This window comes from Stylophora pistillata, chromosome 13, assembly GCF_964205215.1.
Source record: "Stylophora pistillata chromosome 13, jaStyPist1.2, whole genome shotgun sequence".
NCBI classification, from domain to species: Eukaryota; Metazoa; Cnidaria; class Anthozoa; order Scleractinia; family Pocilloporidae; genus Stylophora; species Stylophora pistillata.
Window position 1 is genome coordinate 733,602 of NC_142531.1, and position 19,908 is coordinate 753,509.

The 19,908-nt window shown below is 37.2% G+C and overlaps 3 protein-coding genes across 4 annotated transcripts; 2 read left to right on the plus strand and 1 right to left on the minus strand.

Moving 5' to 3' along the window:
• Nucleotides 1–207: 207 nt before the first annotated feature.
• On the minus strand, nt 208–3,241 carry LOC111336941 (tektin-2). The gene is made up of 5 exons (XM_022943124.2): nt 2,736–3,241; nt 2,385–2,455; nt 1,655–2,021; nt 1,335–1,415; nt 208–1,051 (listed from the first exon to the last, which is right to left on the minus strand). Exons 1-5 carry the CDS (start codon nt 3,150–3,152, stop codon nt 590–592), a joined length of 1,398 nt encoding a protein of 465 aa, XP_022798859.1. The 5' UTR covers nt 3,153–3,241; the 3' UTR covers nt 208–589.
• Nucleotides 2,050–8,919, plus strand: LOC111336942 (coiled-coil domain-containing protein 25). 2 transcript variants are annotated; one of them, XR_015994609.1, is made up of 12 exons: nt 2,050–2,227; nt 3,297–3,429; nt 3,496–3,543; nt 3,939–3,978; nt 4,233–4,284; nt 4,411–4,486; nt 5,333–5,436; nt 5,809–5,958; nt 6,846–6,898; nt 7,006–7,163; nt 7,644–7,689; nt 8,550–8,919. XR_015994609.1 is itself a non-coding variant. In XM_022943125.2 (11 exons), exons 2-11 carry the CDS (start codon nt 3,405–3,407, stop codon nt 8,580–8,582), a joined length of 627 nt encoding a protein of 208 aa, XP_022798860.1. In that variant the 5' UTR covers nt 2,064–2,227; nt 3,297–3,404; the 3' UTR covers nt 8,583–8,919. The 2 variants fall into 2 exon arrangements, 1 of the variants encoding a protein (XP_022798860.1); XM_022943125.2 differs by lacking the exon at nt 7,006–7,163 and having other exon boundaries at nt 2,064–2,227.
• A 121-nt stretch (nt 8,920–9,040) lies between these two features.
• LOC148717207 (uncharacterized) lies at nt 9,041–16,204 on the plus strand. Its single transcript, XM_088743646.1, has 5 exons — nt 9,041–9,050; nt 9,595–10,405; nt 10,800–11,423; nt 12,196–12,269; nt 13,444–16,204. Exons 1-3 carry the CDS (start codon nt 9,041–9,043, stop codon nt 10,864–10,866), a joined length of 888 nt encoding a protein of 295 aa, XP_088599772.1. The 3' UTR covers nt 10,867–11,423; nt 12,196–12,269; nt 13,444–16,204.
• The last annotated feature ends 3,704 nt before the right edge of the window (nt 16,205–19,908 follow it).

Here is a 19,908-nt window from a genome sequence, read left to right on the forward strand (position 1 = left end):
CCGTTGATCTGTCATTGTAATAGTGCTCTATAAGTGATAAATTGTAATTGTAAATTGTAATTGTAATTTAAGCTGTATACAGCAACCAGGAAAGGTTTTATTTTAATATTTAAGTTGTTTAGAAAAGTACATTTGATTTTAAAACAAAAACCATGGCAAGGAAGAGAAAATATTTAAACAAGGCGATCAAAAAGAGTAACTGCATCGTTAAATTGATTATCAGCAAGTTATTTTTATTACCAGCATTAATTATGTACAATAAAATGATCTGAAATATGAATAATTAAATAATTATAAGATAATTATAATTAAGGTCTTAGGAGAACAAGGTTTATTAATAAGAGTATCATCATACTTCTCGAGCAAGTCTAAAAGCACACTGATTAAAAAGGTTTGAAAAAAAAAACAAAATAAAAATTTTAAAATGTAAAACTTCCATTTGTATTTCATTGTTTGATAAGCAATAGTTTTTCCATCATTTTTGAAAAGTTTATCTGCAAGTTGACTCCCTCACCAAGTGCTTTCACGAAATCATTACTTATATTTTAACTTAACAGCTCAATCTGAGAAATTGCTCTCTACAAATAGCTTAGTGGACTAGTTGTGTTTCCAGCCTCCTCCCACTTGCTGGTGGTGTGTAGGTATTAGCCATGCGAGGTGATGTCACAGGCACAGGAGAAGCAGCACTTTGCATAGCAGTTTCAAAGGGAGCATTCTCCACAACAGGAGTATGGGATGCACTCTTAATGGTACGAAACACTGTTCCTTTGTTCATCATGCTGTGGGGAACTTCCTTCATCTTTTGTCGCACTTCCACACTTCTGCTCTCTAGAGCAAGCGAGTTGTTCTTTATTGATAGATCCTCATTGATTCTCTCCAAGTTACTGCGCAGAGCCTGAAGTGCATTCTCTGCTTCACGGAGTTTCTCATTCAGTGATCTGATTGACCCACCGATTTCGGCAACTTCATGGCACAACTGGTACTGAGGTTGATCACGACACAGTTCAACATTTGGTCTGTAGGTTCTGTTCTCCAGACGTGTTTGTGCAACCTGGAAATACAAAAAACATCAAATGATGTTAACTAAATAACTATACTCAATCTATTTTAACCATTGCTCCTACTAGATTTTTTATCATATGGAAACCAACTGTAACATTTTTATTTGAAAAAGAAACCCAGCCACCAAATGTTTGCCATAAGTGCTTGGTTATTGAATTAAAAAATGTGAAATGAACCATGGATTGATTAAATTGCCAAGATAGGGTCATTTTATAAGTTCACATACATAATACAAAAAAATATGCTAAAAATGATGGGAACTAGTAACTTACCATCATTGGTGCATTCTTAGCATCAATTGCCTCCTTGATTCCCTTGATGTCATTTTCCATAGTAGAAATTTCTTGTTGGGTCTAAGAAGGAAGAATAGTAAAATTGAACATCTACGATTTGTTCTAGGTCTTTTTTGTTTTTGATTTGTTCTAGGCTTTTTTTTTTCTCTTAATTTGTCCATCTGAGTGAGGTATAATTTGCTTTTTTTCTTCAATTTAGAACTACCTGCATACAAAATTAACATACTTGCAACACCAAGACTCTTTTTTCTCTGGACAACACTAATTGATCAATAGTGAATTTAAAAATTATTACTAACATTTTTCTGTTGCCATTCCAACTCTGACTTGGCCTGATTAGTCTCATGAATCCTTTTGCGAAATGCATATTCAGTGGCCTGCCTCTGAGCCTCAAGATCATTAGCTGTCTGCTGTAAGGTGGCAAAAATTGCTTCTCTGAGGTGCCTGGATGCCTTCATCTCAGCCTCTGCTCGCAATTTATTGTAGTTTGAGAAGGAGTCCCAAGTCTCGGGTGTAACACTTCCCTTCACAGTGCGTGTGGGGTGCACTTGAAAGCCAATGTTGGCAGAGTTGTTGTTTAGCCTCCAACATTCGCCATCTAGCTCCAAGGTGGTGTGTTTGTCTGTAATGTCAAGATGCAGTTGATGACGAGCTTCTTGGAGGAGACTACAGAAAACGGGGGAAAAAAGAAAAATTCATTTTTAATGATTTATCTTCCCAAAAGTTTAAGCTGGTTGTAAGTGCTTACAGAATTAATTCCTTGACACCAGGATTATTAGCGTATGTTGACTAGTGTGTTTCTAGGTGCAAGGAAGGAGGGTATGTTGGGTGTACAAGACCTCTGTCTCTATTTGTGAAGACCTAAGGAAAGGGTAAGGATTTATAACAAAATAACTAATCCTCCCTCTCTAACTAAATGATCCTACATGTACCTTCATTCTTACAATCTGGCACCATTGACTCAGGAGTGATACAGAATATTATAAAGGCAAGTTGATAGATATACAGGAAATAATTATTATGACTTACCAGAGTTGTTCAAAAGCTTCACTGACTTTCTGCTGAAGAAGAGCTTTTGTTCCCTCAATCACTTCCACCTCCTGAAAAAATTGAATAAAAAAATAAAAACGTTAATCCATCAACAGAGCATAACCCTTAAGTATTGTGATATGTGGTGAGAAGTTACATGTATTTCTTAATTTATCAAAGTTTTCCTGCTGATTTAAAATTGAAAGGATATGAGGTGTTTCAAATTTTGAAGGTTTTAAAATGTTTATTGCTTACTTTCAAGTAAAAAATTCATTGTTATCGAAAGATTAGGAGTTTAAAAGTATTCCGCTGACAATTCACTTTGGTCAACAATCATACTTTGTTCGTTACCTTATGAAGCTGTGCTTCAACTTCGTCTCGTACGAGATCAATATTTTGTCTGTTTTCTCTCAACATCAAACACTCCAGGGTGATGTCAAGGGGAACTTTCTTTGCCTCCAGAGCGCGTTCTGTTCGTTCTTTTTCTTCTTGTAACAAAGCAGTCTCTGCATCTGTTTCAGCCAGGCATCTTTCTAAGCTTCTCTTCCAGTTGTTTATGTCATGTATCCTGTTTTCAAGTTTTGTGCTGCTGTCGTGTTGAGTCCATCGCGTATGATTGTCTGTCTCGTTTCGCAGAAAGCGACTTTCTTGACGGACACGATGTGAAGCATCTCGCTGGCGCTCAGCATTCGTTCTTATGATTGTGTTTGATGTGTGCCAATCCGACACTGCAAAACGTGGAGGAATCTTAGGGTCCGTCAAAGCCATTTTTCGGATTCTTACAAGAAAAATTTCCAGCGAACTTTTCTCGCTAAGAAGATCTGAAATGAATGAGTTTACGCAGTAACCATAGTATCATAGTAACCATAGTAACCATAGTATTTTTACAGCTGGCGTTTTTTGTTTCTATAGCAACGACACCCGAGAGGAGACTGGGTTCAGCTAGTCCCAGATTCACGAGGTTCTTTCGCAGACATCTGTGCCTGGCTGTTTTTCGTCAAGGGAAGTAAACCTCACGCAATGGTTTTGTATTTTCAAAGCAATGGTAAGAGTGTTAGGAATTCTTTGCTACTCAAGGGCAAAATTAATTAATTTATTTTTCTTTCCCTAGTTGTCTCACCGCCGTACACTATTTACATGGGCGCAGATAAACATGAAAGTGAGTGATACTACACACTCTTAAGTTAATACACGTGCATGATTGAAACATTTTTATCGATAAACCTTTTTACTCCCAAGATCTGTAAGAAATTGTCCCTTCTGGCTGCTCTGCATTTTCTTTTAACTCATTCAAGGAAATTCAAATATCTGTACATCCCTTTAGCAAGGTTCTCTTACAACCTCTGTTTATTCGCATAAAGATAGCAGGGTCTCCTACAGGTGAAGAGTTTGTGAGTTGTTATGACCTGTTTTCTGAATGTTGTGTTGATGTTTTAAGGACGTTTTAAGTCACATGCTAAGCTTGTCTGGGAGTTCAAGAGCTAAGTCCCGTCTTCTTATGATGTTTCAACAATGTTGTAAATTTATTTATGGAGTGTTTTTACCACCATGCAGACGAGGAGTTGATAAAATGGGGATTTCCAGAGGATGTTTGGTGAGTATTAAAACAAATACCTAATTATGAATTGTGCATGTGCATTTACAACCATAGTAAGGGAGGTTGTTGATCGCAGACACAGAAATTCAACCTTTAGTTACAATGAGTTTCTGGTAAGATGACAGATGTACTGATTTCAGTGGTTCAGATAATAACACTTTGGTAAGTAGTATTAAGGTTAGTTCCATAACATAACTGAAAACAACTTTCTTTGGTTTACTTTTGTAACATGCACATATTGTCTTCTTCAGGTTTCATGTTGATAAGTTATCATCAGCCCATGTTTACCTTAGATTACGAAAGGTAAATCAAGGTTACTTTTGATCTGTTCATTAAAAAATCTGTTTTTCCTATGTAATTTTTGAAGCTTTATTATTCTTACGATAAGCAGTGTAGATGGGAAACCTTTTATTTTTCCTTTTTGGTTAGGGTGAAACTCTAGATGACATTCCTATGACAGTTTTAACAGATTGTGCACAGCTTGTAAAAGCCAATAGCATTCAAGGTACATGTCTATTAACTTGTTATTTTCAGGACTACCTTATTAATTATGTGGGATGCAGTAACCAATTAGGCAGTATTGTGAACTCTGGATTTAAAATTTAGGTTTTGACCCCTGGTAGACATCATTGTGTTGTGTTGTGTTCTTGCACTAGAGGCTTTTATCCTCATGGTAGCTCACTCCATCTAGGGGTAGGAATGGGTACCAGTGAACTGTCAGGGAAACAATGTAAAAGGAAGGGATTGCAGTATTGAGTAGCAGTATTTCATATAACTTGCAGCTATTAAAAGTGGGATGTTCAGCGGCTCTATGAACCACTTGTCTTACGTGTAAGACTTTGATTACTTATTGTTCAGTAACAGAGGTTTATATGGTAGTTCTTATATTTTTTTATATTTTTAGAATGATTCTAATGCTGCTATAAAGTTCAAATTGATTGAAACCACAGTGGAACCTCTATTTAACAAAGTGCCAAGGGACTGGGGAAATCAGTTCATTATATTGAGGGTTTGTTATATCGAGGTTCTGTGGTATACATTTTATTATAACTTCAGCTAGGCTGAAACTGAAGTTTTGTTCATTATATTGAGGACTTCATCATATAGAGGTTCGTTACATTGAGGTTCCACTGTATTTTCTTGATTTTGTATGTTTATATGGGTTATCTTTCGAAAACTTTTCATTACATTTTTTCTTGATTTAGCTTTAATTTGAAATTGATACAGATTCATTTTAAACCACAAAAAATTGTCATTGATGGTTGAAATATTTTCTGTGCTGTGTCTTATCCTTTGATACCTTCTTGGGAATGTTTTAATTTCTATTACCTGTAAACTGTCTTTTCCCCAGGAAACAAGATGAACAATATTGCTGTTGTTTATACCCTCTGGGATAATTTGAAAAAGACAGCTGACATGGAGGTTGGACAAGTGGGTTTTCACATTAATAAAGAGGTACTTTATAATCCTGAAACACAACCTGAGTAGCTTAAGTATATTTTACATGAGTGTTGATGTGGTGTAGAAGTTCGCACACCAGATTCCAAATCAAGAGGAATGTATTTGAGCTGCAATCATGGCTATTTGGTTGTGTTGTGAGCAGGAAACTTTCCCCTCACAATACCTCTTTTCAGAAGAGAGCGTAACTTAAGACTTATGAACTGTCGAGAACACTTCATGACGTATCACTGCCATTACTATTCCTTTCGTTATTTTTATCAAATACTATACGTGGTCTTACACTGTCAATAAACTGTAGATAAAATTCGTTCATTTCTTATAATACCAACATGAAACTCAAGTCTTCTTTCTTATTTCTACCTCAAGGTGCGGATAATTAAAGTAGAAAAAAGAATAAATGAAATCGTGAACAGGTTAAATAAAACAAAAGAAGAAAAGTTTCCAAACCTACGAGAGGAAAGGGAGGAGAGAGATCGACTGGAGAGAGAAGATGGAAAACAGAAATTAAGAGAACAGGTAAAAATAATTATTATTCAATGATCAACTGATATATTCAGATACATTGTCACCTCAATAAACACTGGAGTTTTTTTAATTCTGTTCATTCTTGATATGATTGTGAAGCGTGAGTAGTCCAGTGGTCAGTGCGCTGGACTCTGGGTCGGTTGGCCCGGGTTCAAGTCCCGGCTGGGGCATGACGTTGTGTTTTTAAGCAAGACACTTCACTCACATTGCTTTGTCTTCTCAGAGAAGATGTAGAGCTGTAGGTCCCGTCTCCTGCAGGGTCAGGAGCAGGAGACGTAAATTTCCCATGCACGAGATAGCTGTGTAGTGAATGTCCTCCCCGGGGTGGGATGGGTGGGAAGGTGAGATTGCTACATGGACTGAAGCAGCTGCCAGAGATGCCTGATAAAAATGCTGACATCCGATCTCAACCTTACGATACTGTTAAGTGCAACTGAACATATCCACATAAAAGTGTGCGCTATATAAATGTAAAAATGTTTAAAAATGTAAAATATACATTAATATTTACTTCTTTGGCAACAAGAAGCAGTAGGAAAGGTAACAAATTATATCTTAAACAAAGTGTCGGCCAATGTAATAATCAATGTTGAGCCAATTGTCTGTTGATTGTCATCTGTTTATTTACCACCTTGTCCTTCGAGGGCATATTAAGTATTGGTGATATGACAGGTGTATTGGTGATAAACTCGGCCTATTATAACATCTCAAAATCAATTCTCTTTAGTTTCTTTGATATTTCTAATGTGAACTTTTTTACTTAGTTGAATACAAGCTGGGACTGGGTTAAGCTTTGACTTTGATTAAGGCTGTGATACTTTGGCAATCATATTAGATTCTGTAGTGTCTGATAATATTTTGTTATTTTCACTTATTAGAGACAGAGGGAAAAGGAAGAAGAGAAAAGAAGAAAAGAAGAAGCTGCGTTGAGGTATTTCTCTTTAACTACTTTTGCCAATATTTGAAGCTTCTTACATGATTAAGTGTAGGTCTGAATGGAATCATGGGTAGGGTCATTGTGTTCTGTTTATGTTTCAGACTCCACTCTTTGCAGGCGGGAGATAGGGGAGGTAACCTGTTACAGACTAGGATCTAATCCTGGAGGAGTAACTGTACTTCTAGTTTAATTTCTTGGAAACAGGGAGTGGGATATGCTGTGGCCTAATGGCCCACTGGATATATATGGTCTAAGCAAGGTGTGTCCATCAGCCAGTCAGAACACGGGATTGGCTTCATATTGCCAGTAAGGTCTGCTGGCCATATGTTCTTGAGAAAAACAATTCACGTTCATAGTGTTGCTCTCTATCCAGGAATATAAATGGATATTAGAAAATTTTTAGGGAAGCACAAAGAATTACAAGGGGGTTACCTTGGGATGGACTGGCATCCCATCCAGGGATGAGTAGTACCATGGTGAAACTCTGAGTCACTTCATGTTATGGAAACTGGGATAAGTGTTTCCCAGATGGGCCCCTTGGCTTGAGTACAGACTTTTTTTTTTATTAGAAACATGATAAACAGCAGCAGGCTCTGTGTTTCCAATATTGATCTCGCGTGTATAGGTTTCTCACTGTTTTATAGACTTTCAAATGTAATCAAGTCTCTCCCAATTGACTGTTTGTACATTTTATACTACACATACAATTTTCAATGACTGTATAATCTATACTTTGTAGAAGCTATGACTCTCTGATGGACTCAGGAAAGATGAAATCTAATAAGGTCAGTTGATAATTATTTATCATCTTATTTTATATAGACTTCTTCTCCATAGATTGAGGTAAATTGGTTATACTATGCTGAACAACACTGTTTTTGACAGAGTTGCACTTCTATGGTTGGTATTAGAAACAGCATCATCTCCAAGATACCCACTCACATAATTCCATAAGATAGATTTTTACTTCCTGAATTGTCATTTCCAGTGATTTTTCTCATTCTGCCCTTTAAATTGTCTAGTAAAGTTATTTAAAACTTTCTTAAATTGTTTCCTCCTTTGGTCCAGGTAAATAACCATAATCTCAGCTTACTTCTATAAAAGTGTAAAAAAGAAAAAAATTATAGTTTTAACTATACTTGTCTATGACATATGTATCTTTTCATCTGGATGGTCTTCCCCAGTTCTGAAGGAAAACTTCACTTTTTTAAATTGGAGTGTAATAATCACTTATGAAATTCTGTGTTGTTAGGATGGACAATCCGATACTGATGTGATATCTGTGTTGTTAGGATGGACAATCCAATACTGATGTGATATCTCTGTTATATCTGTGTTATATCTGATGTGATATCTGTGTTGTTAGGATGGACAATCCAATACTGATGTGATATCTGTGTTATATCTGATGTGATATCTGTGTTGTTAGGATGGACAATCCGATACTGATGTGATATCTGTGTTATATCTGTGTTATATCTGATGTGATATCTGTGTTGTTAGGATGGACAATCCCATACTGATGTGATATCTGTGTTATATCTGTGTTATATCTGATGTGATATCTGTGTTGTTAGGATGGACAATCCGATACTGATGTGATATCTGAACAGAGGTTGTATTCTTTTTCATCTCCCCTTTCCAGGATGCTGAATCAGATGAAGATGATTTTATGTGAAGAAACTGAAATGCTTATTCTGTCAATATTTTGTAAACTTGGACAAGAATATATATTCTCCAACAAGGTGGATGCACTGCACCTGCTTCTCTATTAAATCTAGAACCTGAAAGGAGTGTTTTTAAAGAGCCCCAAGGAATATTGTATGTGCAGTAGTATTCTATGTTTTATTTGGAAAGAACACAAGAATTCTACTGTGGGTGAGGTCAAGTGGCAAGGTTGATGACTGAAAGTGTAAACTGAACTCTACAGGAGACTATAAACATTCCATCATGGTATAAAAGACCTTCACTAGAAGTTGTATCTGTTTGCAGTAAAATGGAATTAAAAAAAAAAATGATATAAATAATTGTTTGGTTGAGAGGAAGAATCCAGGACTACCCCAAATCACTTGGTCACACCCATTACAAATGGTAGAGATGATGGACTGGGTTGGGGAAGGGGTGTGAAGAAACCTAATGCCTGAGGGTAGTTAACTGCTCATGGCCAAATAATTCATCTGGAAATTCAAGATTTATATTAATAATTTGTTAATTTTTTTTCTTATTATTTTACCTCTTCAATCTATATTCTCTTTTTCGTTTGTTGTCTTGGTACGTTTCAGCAGGCTTTTCTTTTTAAGGGTTGTGCTATTCTAAACTGTTCACCATTAGTAAATACCATACAGGTGAAAAGTGGTTTTACACATGCTGATTGCCTAGGATCATTCACATTCAAGCAGTGGAGGAGAGACAAACTGCAGCCTAGAGTGGCTTGTGTACAAACCTTACGGTGGCCTGTGCACAAACCTTACGGTGGCCTGTGTACAAACCTTGCGGTGGCCTGTGTACAAACCTTGCGGTGGCCTGTGTACAAACCTTACGGTGGCCTGTGTACAAACCTTGCGGTGGCCTGTGTACAAACCTTACGGTGGCCTGTGTACAAACCTGTGTACAAACCTTACGGTGGCCTGTGTACAAACCTTACGGTGGCCTGTGTACAAACCTTACGGTGGCCTGTGTACAAACCTTAGGGTGGCCTGTGTACAAACCTTGCGGTGGCCTGTGTACAAACCTTACGGTGGCCTGTGTACAAACCTTACGGTGGCCTGTGTACAAACCTTACGGTGGCCACCGTAAGGTTTGTACACAGGCCACCGCAAGGTTTGTACACAGGCCACCGCAAGGTTTGTACACAGGTACTTACGGTGGCCTGTGTACAAACCTTGCGGTGGCCTGTGTACAAACCTTACGGTGGCCTGTGTACAAACCTTACGGTGGCCTGGGTACAAACCTTACGGTGGCCTGTGTACAAACCTTGCGGTGGCCTGTGTACAAACCTTGCGGTGGCCTGTGTACAAACCTTACGGTGGCCTGTGTACAAACCTTGCGATGGCCTGTGTACAAACCTTACGGTGGCCTGTGTACAAACCTTACGGTGGCCTGTGTACAAACCTTACGGTGGCCTGTGTACAAACCTTGCGGTGGCCTGTGTACAAACCTTACGGTGGCCTGTGTACAAACCTTGCGGTGGCCTGGGTACAAACCTTGCGGTGGCCTGTGTACAAACCTTACGGTGGCCTGTGTACAAACCTTACGGTGGCCTGTGTACAAACCTTGCGGTGGCCTGTGTACAAACCATACGGTGGCCTGGGTACAAACCTTACGGTGGCCTGTGTACAAACCTTACGGTGGCCTGTGTACAAACCTTACGGTGGCCTGGGTACAAACCTTGCGGTGGCCTGTGTACAAACCTTACGGTGGCCTGTGTACAAACCTTACGGTGGCCTGTGGAAATTCTCCATGGACAGCTGAGAATCCTGGATCTTGGATGAGAGTCGTGAGGTGATGGAAGTATTAAAGGGTTCAAGTCATGAACACAACACAAAAGGTACAATTAGAAAGTTTATCCCCACTGACCAGATATTTTTAATCAAATAGAACTTTTCCTTAATGTAATTAAATTAATTCTCATATGACGATCTGCTCCAAATGTATGTCCCTAAATGATATAGGTGTAGGAAGGGGGGAAGGGTGAGGGGTGGGGAGCTTGCTAAATGCAGGCTCATAACGAGGTATATTTTTTTCAGCAATTATCCACGTTTAGTGGCTGATATTCATCCAAATTCCAGAGTTTTGTTAAGAATTGTTTCCTTATTCTCCTAGATTGTGAATATGATGATCATCTTATAGCATATAGATTTCATCATTATTAAATATACGTTCCTGTATTTGATAGGAAAGTTGCAAAGTACAGCTCAGTGTTCCTTTATTCGTTGATATGGTTGCAGATTGGAGTACTGTAATTCGAAGTGCTTAGAGAAACGAAAAAAAGATCGACATTCCGGGAATTTCATTAGGCAGGTTCTTAATTATAGCGAAATGTTCTTCAAGGGATAGGATAGGATAACTTTATTTATACACGGTTTTTCCATCAGTTGATTTAGTTAATTCTATACTAGGATATTTCGTTCTATGTGAAATTCCACGTAGTATTTCTTTTATTCCTAGGGTGTGCACACTTCTGTTGAACTTTACCGAGTTCAAAATCAACTCACCGCTAGTCACCTCATTGTATAAACTTTCACGAAAGTAAACGATGGTTTTCGGTCGGAAAACTCACTTGAATTACAAATAATTTTGAAACAATATTAATATTTTAGATCAGTCTTGCTCGTGGAAAGTCTTTACGAGCTGTAATAAATGTCAGCCTCTTTTTCAGCTTTTCTGGGGCCAAGAAACACATTATGTTTCATCGAAATACCTTAAATATCGTCAGTTCTGTCAAGGCGGGAGAGGTTTTCCTCGAGTTTGAGGACGAAGAAGGATGAATGAATGTCATTTTGTCACGACTTTTCTCAAGGTGAATAACCTTTGTATATATTCATTTTGGATTTAAATGTAGTATTCGTGTTTTTCAATATTGCTTAAGTAAAATTAATGGAAAGATTTCCGTATAACCCCATACCAATCAAAAACAAAGCCGTAGTCCCAAAGGAAATCTTTTGTTTTGCCCCTGCTTTCCTTTATCCAATAATACGGAATTCTTGCCAAAATTAGTTCTTAGAGGTAAATGTAAAAAAAGCGTTTGACACACAGAGCGGTGCAAGAGAAATTGTGTGTGGTGACCGCCATGGCAGTTCTTGATGAGGCACGTGACTTTTAGGGCAGCCGAGAGAAATACGTACTTGTATTGATATTGTACTGATCGCTTGCCGAATCAGTTACTTCTAATTTTTTACTTATTACCATTACGTACGCAGTTTTTTTTAAATTATGTTTTAATGTTTAAGTTGTTTTAACGCGCCTGCTATGTCTCCTACCTCCGATCTCCGCCAGAGCAGCGTCTAAAATTTCTTATTTAAAATTCCACGGTAACGGTCTAGCCCGCGTGTGTGTGTGTGCGTGTGTGTGTGCGTGTGTGTGTGTGTGTCAGAGAGCATGTACCAAGGGATGGAAATGAAATTTGCTGTCGTCTTCAATTAAGGACATTAGAACTGTCATTCTAAAATGTGATGGCTCTGATTGAATCTTTCGATCCCAACATTGATCTTCATCATTCATAAGAAAATCCCTTACCATCTTATAAGTATATTTGTTTTCAGAATATAAATTTTCTTGCTTTTTCTCGTCAGGAAAGCGTCTGGCAGAGGATGAGATTATCACTAAATCAAATAATTCAAGGGAACAAGGAACGAGTTCAATTCAGGTGCGTTGTTTTTTTGTTTATTTTATTTTTATCGAAGTAATAAAATTTTCATATGCGCTTAGAAGTCTGGTCTGCTGGTCTGTGTTGAACCTACCAACCTGGATTTACCTAATATCCACAATTCAAAATTGGTCAGTTAAAGTCAAAATTGTAGCAAAGCGGCAAATAAATAAATGATTCTGTTTTCTTTAATGTTGATTTCGGGTGCCAGAAACTATCTTAGATCAGGGCGATTTACAAATCAGTCCTAGCGTATTGTTTCTTGTGTCTGTGGATGGTAAAACACTGGAGTCGTGACAAAAATTCTAGTCATTGTTTTGCAACTTATCAGCATCTTTGGAGCTTAATTATCAAATGTTCAACCTGTTCCTGAATCGCTTCAGATTATTTTTATGTTCGCCTGATTTATTTTCAAAATTAAACCTTTGGTACTTTATTCAGTAAAAAGTTTGCAGCCTTGTTGTCTAATGTCTCGAGGCTGATTTCAAATTCGTGCTCAAAAAATTGCTATTTCACTAACTTTTCCCCCGAATGTTATTTTAAATCTCTGATAAGTTTGATAATAGTCTAGTTTTTTTTTTTTTTTTTAAAATTACACAATGTTTACCTCATTTCATAAACCGTCAAATAAAGGCCACATTTTTCTATTTTAAGGCGGTCAACATTAACAAGGTGTGACCAAAAGCTTGCAAAAACCATTGGATTCCTTGACGTTTTTCAATTTTTATGAAAGAGTAGCACTGTTGTTTGCGGCTTGAATTTACATTGAAGTAAGCAATAGGAAATGTAGTAATAAATAGCAGTTGAAACTCAATGTGCACAATTATTACTTACACACCAACATGATGATCTCAGAGGAATTAAGGGCGAACATTTGGAGTTTCTACTTTTTGTTGCTTGTGAAACAAAATTACATCCTGTTTACTCACTGGAATGAACTTAATCGTTCAATACCTAGAAGTAGGAGAAAAGCAAGAATTTGACTTAATTCAATCCCCTATGAGAATATTCATTTGCTTTCAAATTGAATCGGTAGATCCACGTTACGTTCACGTCCCCTCTATAGAGCGACTCAACACTGCAGGATTTAAATACCGGTTTGTGATTATTTACGTAGCGAAATAGTTTTGTTACATTTGTTAATTTAGCGTTTCTTTTCATTTCGTTTTTGCAGACTGACTGATGCAGGAATCAAACAAAGGCTGTGATTCAAGTGAATACCATGATCTATTCAGAGGTAGCGCATTTCTCTCAAGAATACAGCGAGTTGGAGCCAAGTTATTCGTTAAAATCGACGTCTTCTAGAGCTAAACGTGAGCAAATGTAATTTCATGATTTTGCTGGACTCGAAAAAAATTTTTTTTGTCGGCTAATTATTCAGGGCATGGGCTGTTTAAAAGTGTGAAATTTTCCCGCCATAGTTTCTATGGGCGCTTATACTACGCATGCGCCAATTATTTTGTGTTATTCAGTCTGTAAGTAACATCTGTTCAAATGTGGCGAATTTTCACGCCAAAAGACTTAAAATACGCATGCGCCATTTTTTTTTTTTTTTTTTATCGAAGTCATTTTGTAAATATACTTTATCTTTATTGTCTTCTTGTATTATTAATATACAATAGACCACAAAAGTTTCATTCAACAAAGTATTTTATTTGTTTTAAATTCTCTACAATCAAATTAATCATTAAAAAGGTGTCTAGAAGAATTATTCGTATATATATTAAGACTTTTGGCGGGAAAATCTGGACCAATTTGCACAGAGTTTCCCTTGGCATCATTTCCGGCAAAATTTTTAACAAAACTTCCTTTGAAATTTCCGTGCGAAAAAAATTGTGAAGTAAACGCCAATTTTTCCTCTCAAAATTCGAAATATTCTAGAAAATGTCGCTGCTTATTTTCCGAAGGAAATTCTGACTCAACTATGTTTTCTGAATTTCAATATCTTTGCACGAGATGGAGTGTGTGGAAGTTGTAAACAAAAAACATCATGGCAAGCTGCAGAATTTGCTTACCTCAGAGTTCGATTTTGAAACCAAACAATTTCTTTTAAATCCTATGGCATGCTATGATGATTTTTCGGTGTAAAATATCTTTAAAGTCGTCAGTTTCCAAATGTAACACAGGATACAGGTTGAAAAGTACTTGATCATGAAAAAAGACTTACTAGAGCATACTCCAAATCCGAAAAAAAAGTTGGGCTCAAAGGGCCTTGAACTTAAAAAGCAATTTGAAAAATAGAATTCTTTGAACACTCTTTGAATTTGAACTTGGCCGAAAGAGCTCACACATTCCACAATTAGGCTCCAAGTTTGAGAAATGAAATGGTATCAATGTTGGAGAAGGCTCTTTTAATTTGATTTCAGCCGTAAAGGCTAAGACGTCTTACAATTAGGCTCCAAATTTCTTAAACCTAATTTGAAAATGAAACAATATTAACTCTTGATTTTAGCCGCAAGAGCTAGGACAGATAACAATTAGACTCCAGGTTAATTACGATTCATTTCTGCAACAAATGGCTCTCGAATATTTGTTTTATTTTAAGTATAAATTGAGTCTTAAAAAAATTAATTTTTTGGAAAGATTTTTTGTTTGTGTATTCCTGTGTTACACTGAGTTACCACACCTAAGATCTTCCTTCCACTTAATCTAAGGAGTAACTGAAGTAACTATTTTAAAACCAAATGCCTGGTCTGGAGAGCAACACGTCATTCATTTTTGCAAATACGACTCAATTTACAAGGTTAATTGAGTTTACCTAAAAAGTTCGTATTGAAGAAACAACTGTGTATAAACCAGCAAAAAGTCAACCATCGGAATCCAAAAATAAACCCTTCTGTTAAAATTTCGATAATCTTACGAGAATGTATATATATCTTATTAACCAAGCGCGAGGGCCGATATTCTTCCAGTACGGTCCCGAGCAAGCTTGGTTAATAAGAGATTTATTATACGACTGAAGTTCAAAGGGACACAAGTGCGGTATCATTCAGGACCATTCGGGACAGTGCCCGGTCCAATACTCAGAGAATATTGGACCGGTAATAGAGAATTTTGATTGGTTGATTTTAGTTATAGGCCCTCTGACTGCCTGAGTCGTGTAAAAAGTTCACTTCTTCATTGTTTCTTTTTTGTTTTATTTTTTTTTTAATTGTACTATATGAGAATATTCAACAAGAAAATTGAATACAATTTGGTTTGGAAAAATATTGAATGAAGCAGTTTTATTTTATTTGCATTTCTAATTCGCTCTTTTGTCCGTTTAAATAAATGGGCCTCGCCAAAATTTCAAGTTGTTCCTCTGGGAATACCACGAGACAATTACGCTCTTTCATAACAAACTAACGCTTAAATGCCAATAGTTGTATTATTTATAGCCAATAGATGGTTTGCATGTTGGCACAGATTTTCGTCCAAAGCGTAAACTTTTTTTCAACGATTTTCAAGGTAATTTTCTACTCTTTCGGATAAAAAAAGCTACTCGAAATATGATATAAACCTGTGCTCATTCGTCAGTTTTTACTGGTTTATATAATGGTGGGTTTCGATCCAAACAGGTTCTAGGAAGAGCTCTTGACCAGGCATAAAGTTTTAAACCTAACACTTTCACGAAAACCAAGCACAGTTAATTGCACAAAGTAGTAGATAGAAGTTCTTAGATGGCATTGTACTGCTTTTTACCTTCATGTATGGCGAATAACTGTTTCTTTTTTTTAAACGAAAGCGATTAATTTCCAGTTTGATTCAGTTCATGCCGAGAATTAATTTTCGGTGAAATCAATGTTTTGCCAACAAGCTTTTTAAAGTTAGTCACTAAAAATAGTGCAAAGTAGGTTGAACATCGAGTAATAACATACCAGTCAATACTGTGATTTAAAAGAGCGCGTTTTGAAATATGTGAAACGGGAAAAATTTGAATTTTAGATTTCATTTGGTCTTTGTCCGAGGTCTTTTGTTTGAGTGCCGTCTTAACAAATATCAACTCTGTGTAACATCAAGTGGGGTATAGTGGAGATACAAACTGTTAAGCAAACCAAAAGAGCGAGTAGTGCTTCGACATCAACGAAATCTAATATCATCTGGGATAAATTGAACCAAATTATAGCTTGTAGTTAAAATAAATCGTGCGGTCGCTGAAGGTTTGCATAACAATCCACATCATGATGAACTACTCCAAAAATGGTGGCATATTGAAAACTTTTCACTAATCAGGTAACCAGTTTTATCCATTCCAGTACTCGAGAAGAAAAAGAGGACTTCGCACAATACTTTTACTTATAAAGAGCCACCATTTTTGCTACTGTTAGTCAATCCTTTCAAAACTCTTATCTTTGCAGTATCCACAAATAATCCACAAATAATCCAGTCATTCCAGTGAATTCTCTTGACCAGAATCTCTGTCCTTCCATCCTTCTGATAACTTAGCTTCTCCTAAAGATACGGAAATCTTGAATGTGATCAGGGAATGCTCATTGTCTCAGAACGAAGACGGACAATATTACAACCTCCAAATATAATTTTCAAATGAATTTAATTTCTTCCCACTAGAGCACAATTATGGAAGAAAGGGAACACACCGAGAATTTTCAAAATATAATGTTAAATGAACTAAGGCCACCAATTCATTTATAGAAGAGTCGTTACATATACCGTGGCCATATTCAACTAAAAAAAAGCTTCTTGAAATCTTCATTGATTCACCGAAAGAAAGCCATGAATTTCTCTTCAGATCTTTTGCAATCACGGGTTCTGCTTTTCTTGAAGCCATCACTCTAATTCAATCAAACTTCAAGTTGATGAGCCGCCCAGACAAAGCAGCTTACTCGCGTTTGGTCGTTTAACCGAGATGATACGACAATTTTAGCTCTCTGCAGGAACTTTACTCAATATTTTGAAGAAGGAATACTCACTTTGTGTGGTTAGTAACGCCAGAATCCTTCTGATACTCTTCTGAAATGGTCCAACAGAAACATCGAAAGGCACGTCTTCACTCTTCTACGGACCGCGTGGTTTACTGAAAATTTTACAATTTCTGATGAATATGGATTTGCAGCCTTATCCAATGATTGACTGATACGTCACTGATTTGGTGCAGAGTGTTGTTCGCACGTTTTGGAGCCAATTGAGAATCAAAAGGACTGAGATGCATTGTGTTAGAGGAATTATCATTTGAGAGGATGAAAAATCAGCATTTACTGGACTGTAGAAAGTATTCTGTACAAGAAAAGAACTCTGAAATGGTTCAAAAAGCAATGAATAGATTCGCTACTCATCCTTGTGAGACTCAAACTGTTGGATTTCCGTAAAAACCCCATAATCTGCATTATGCGTATATTTCATTAATAAAAGAAAACGAGACTAATGCTTCGTCTTATAATAGTATGAGATTATACAAAAATATTTTATTCATTTCATAAGCATATTAACACATCGAAGACCTATTATCAGCAAGGAGAAAAATATGATAAGAAAAGAAAAAAAAAAACCAGTTTCCTCGCACCTTGGACTGAACCCTGACGACGGACCGCAAAATGGTGCAGTTAGATGCTCCACCCACTGAGCTGCAGGGAACTTGACTAGATTCAATGCTGAATTTCAAAGTGATGTTCTAGGTGTTCTACACATTGCAAAGATCCAGCCTAGAAACATGGGCGCTATTCCATAAGACGACAAGAGTCTCCTTTGCAGTGGTTTGCAATTGTCTCAGTTACGAAGAAAAAGTTCTGTCCACTTCATGATTTGCTGTTTTTATTGAAGATTAACTCTATTCCTTTGTTACTTAAACAAAAAGTTTTTTCACCTCAGTCTCACATCTTGAGCAAAAGATACAATCAGTTCGATGATGAATGATATGTACATTAGTATAGAAAGATATTAAAGACTGATTATCAACAAGGTAAAAAATATAATGTGAAAAAACAAAAAAAAAAAGAAAGAAAAACGAGAATTTCCCTGCGCCAGAGTTTGAACCCCAATCACGGACCACATCCCATAACGGTGAATTTTAAACTCATGTTCCAGGTGTCTTATGCACTGCAAAGATCAAGCCTTTAAACACGAAGGCGCGCAATATAAGGAAGTCTTCCCTGGGAAGACCTAGGCTCATTTGTCACTCACTGTTGACGTGTGCGGGTGAAATTTAAATGCTGGTAGACGAACAAAAGGAGCTAATGAGATATCTATTGTTTACTTCCACCAGCATGGTGGCATGAGGTAACGTGCGAACCACCTACTTAGCTTAGATCTCAAATTTACCGCCACAAATAAAGACAATTTTCATTAGAGAAAGGAAATACAAATCTCAAAAATTCTTGTATTGTGATGAAGACATAAAACAATTTTGAGGAATGCGCCCGCTATTCACTCCTTTGGAGTAGCTGTAGCTCAAGCTGACTTGACTCAAGAGTTCTACATCACACGACGGTTGATTGACAAATGGTCCAGTGGGACCTAAGGCTCCTTTTATAGCGCGCCTTCGTGTTTAAACTTCTTAAACATCAAGCCTTATGCATTGCAAAGATCAAGCCTTTAAACATCTGCACGAAGTAACGCACAGGGTAACGCACAGCGAAACGGACATGGAAGCACACAATGGCTAACAGCTGTTCTCGCGGTGTCCTCCCATGGGATTGGGTCGAAGAGACGAATTCCGCTCCAGACTAAACGAAAATAGTTGTCTAGGGGATACCTCAATTATTCACATTGCATCGATGTAATGTATAGACAACATGCATTTAAAGCTAAAATGTAATTTCAAAAAGCTCAACAGTCGTAGTTATAAAAGGAACTTGCTGTTCTGCTTAATTTCGAACTTTCTATACTGAAAACTCTGTTGCATATCCTACGAGTAAACAGTTAAAGATTTGATTTGGATATATCAACAAAGTTGAAATGGTAAATTGGCCACCGTAACGATTACAAAAGCTGACGTTTCGAGCGTTAGCCTTTCGTCGGAGCGAATTCGCTCCGACTAAGGGCTAACGCTCGAAAGGTTAGCTTTTGTAATCGTTACGGTGTCCAATTTACCATTTCAACTTTGATATATCCAAATTATTCCGTTACCCCCACCGACGCAGCCCCAAACAGTTTCTTTCGAAACTATCAGCCTTTAGTTAAAGATTTGCATTTGCACATAACCACTATGGGAGTGGAGGAGGGGGGAGGGGGGGTGATTGGATAATGACGCACTATACAGACAAACTCTAGCAACATGTTGAAGCAAAAGTGTTTTGACTTAACCATGACGTTTTTGTGATCTTAATGCGTTAACACTTAGTCGTGTTCCGACGCAGTTCTTAAATTTAAGGTAAAGGAAGTTGCAGTCAACTGGACTGATAGGAATATCCTTTCATTTACTAAAAAAGAAACTGCACACGGTCATACTTAACCTTGATTTCCTGTTTAGATTTCATACAGTGACAGGCAAAGAGTCGCTGAAGCTCAGGGTGGAAACTTTCAAGGCTGGGTGGAGACAAAAGAAACAAAATCGTTTTGGGGATAAAAGGGAAAAAAGGCTAGTAGGCTAGTAGCTTCAAAAAATTATCACAGGAAAGGAAACCGTTTTGAGCCACCTCAAGTTGTCTACTGGAACGAGATGTGGGTGTGCGCAGAGAAAAGGAATGAGTTCTTTCACAAGGAC

Coding starts and splice junctions, on each gene's coding strand:
- LOC148717207 (XM_088743646.1), top strand. Junction 10,406..10,799: donor TCTTGGATGAGAGTCGTGAG/GTGATGGAAGTA, acceptor TGTATTTGATAG/GAAAGTTGCAAAGTACAGCT.
- LOC111336942 (XM_022943125.2), top strand. CDS start 3,405: ATGGTTTTGTATTTTCAAAGCAATG. Junction 3,430..3,495: donor TTTGTATTTTCAAAGCAATG/GTAAGAGTGTTA, acceptor TTCTTTCCCTAG/TTGTCTCACCGCCGTACACT. Junction 4,487..5,332: donor AAAAGCCAATAGCATTCAAG/GTACATGTCTAT, acceptor TCTTTTCCCCAG/GAAACAAGATGAACAATATT.
- LOC111336941 (XM_022943124.2), bottom strand. CDS start 3,152: ATGGCTTTGACGGACCCTAAGATTCCTCCACGTTTTGCAGTGTCGGAT. Junction 1,416..1,654: donor TGGAATGGCAACAGAAAAAT/GTTAGTAATAAT, acceptor CTTCCTTCTTAG/ACCCAACAAGAAATTTCTAC. Junction 1,052..1,334: donor CTAAGAATGCACCAATGATG/GTAAGTTACTAG, acceptor TTGTATTTCCAG/GTTGCACAAACACGTCTGGA.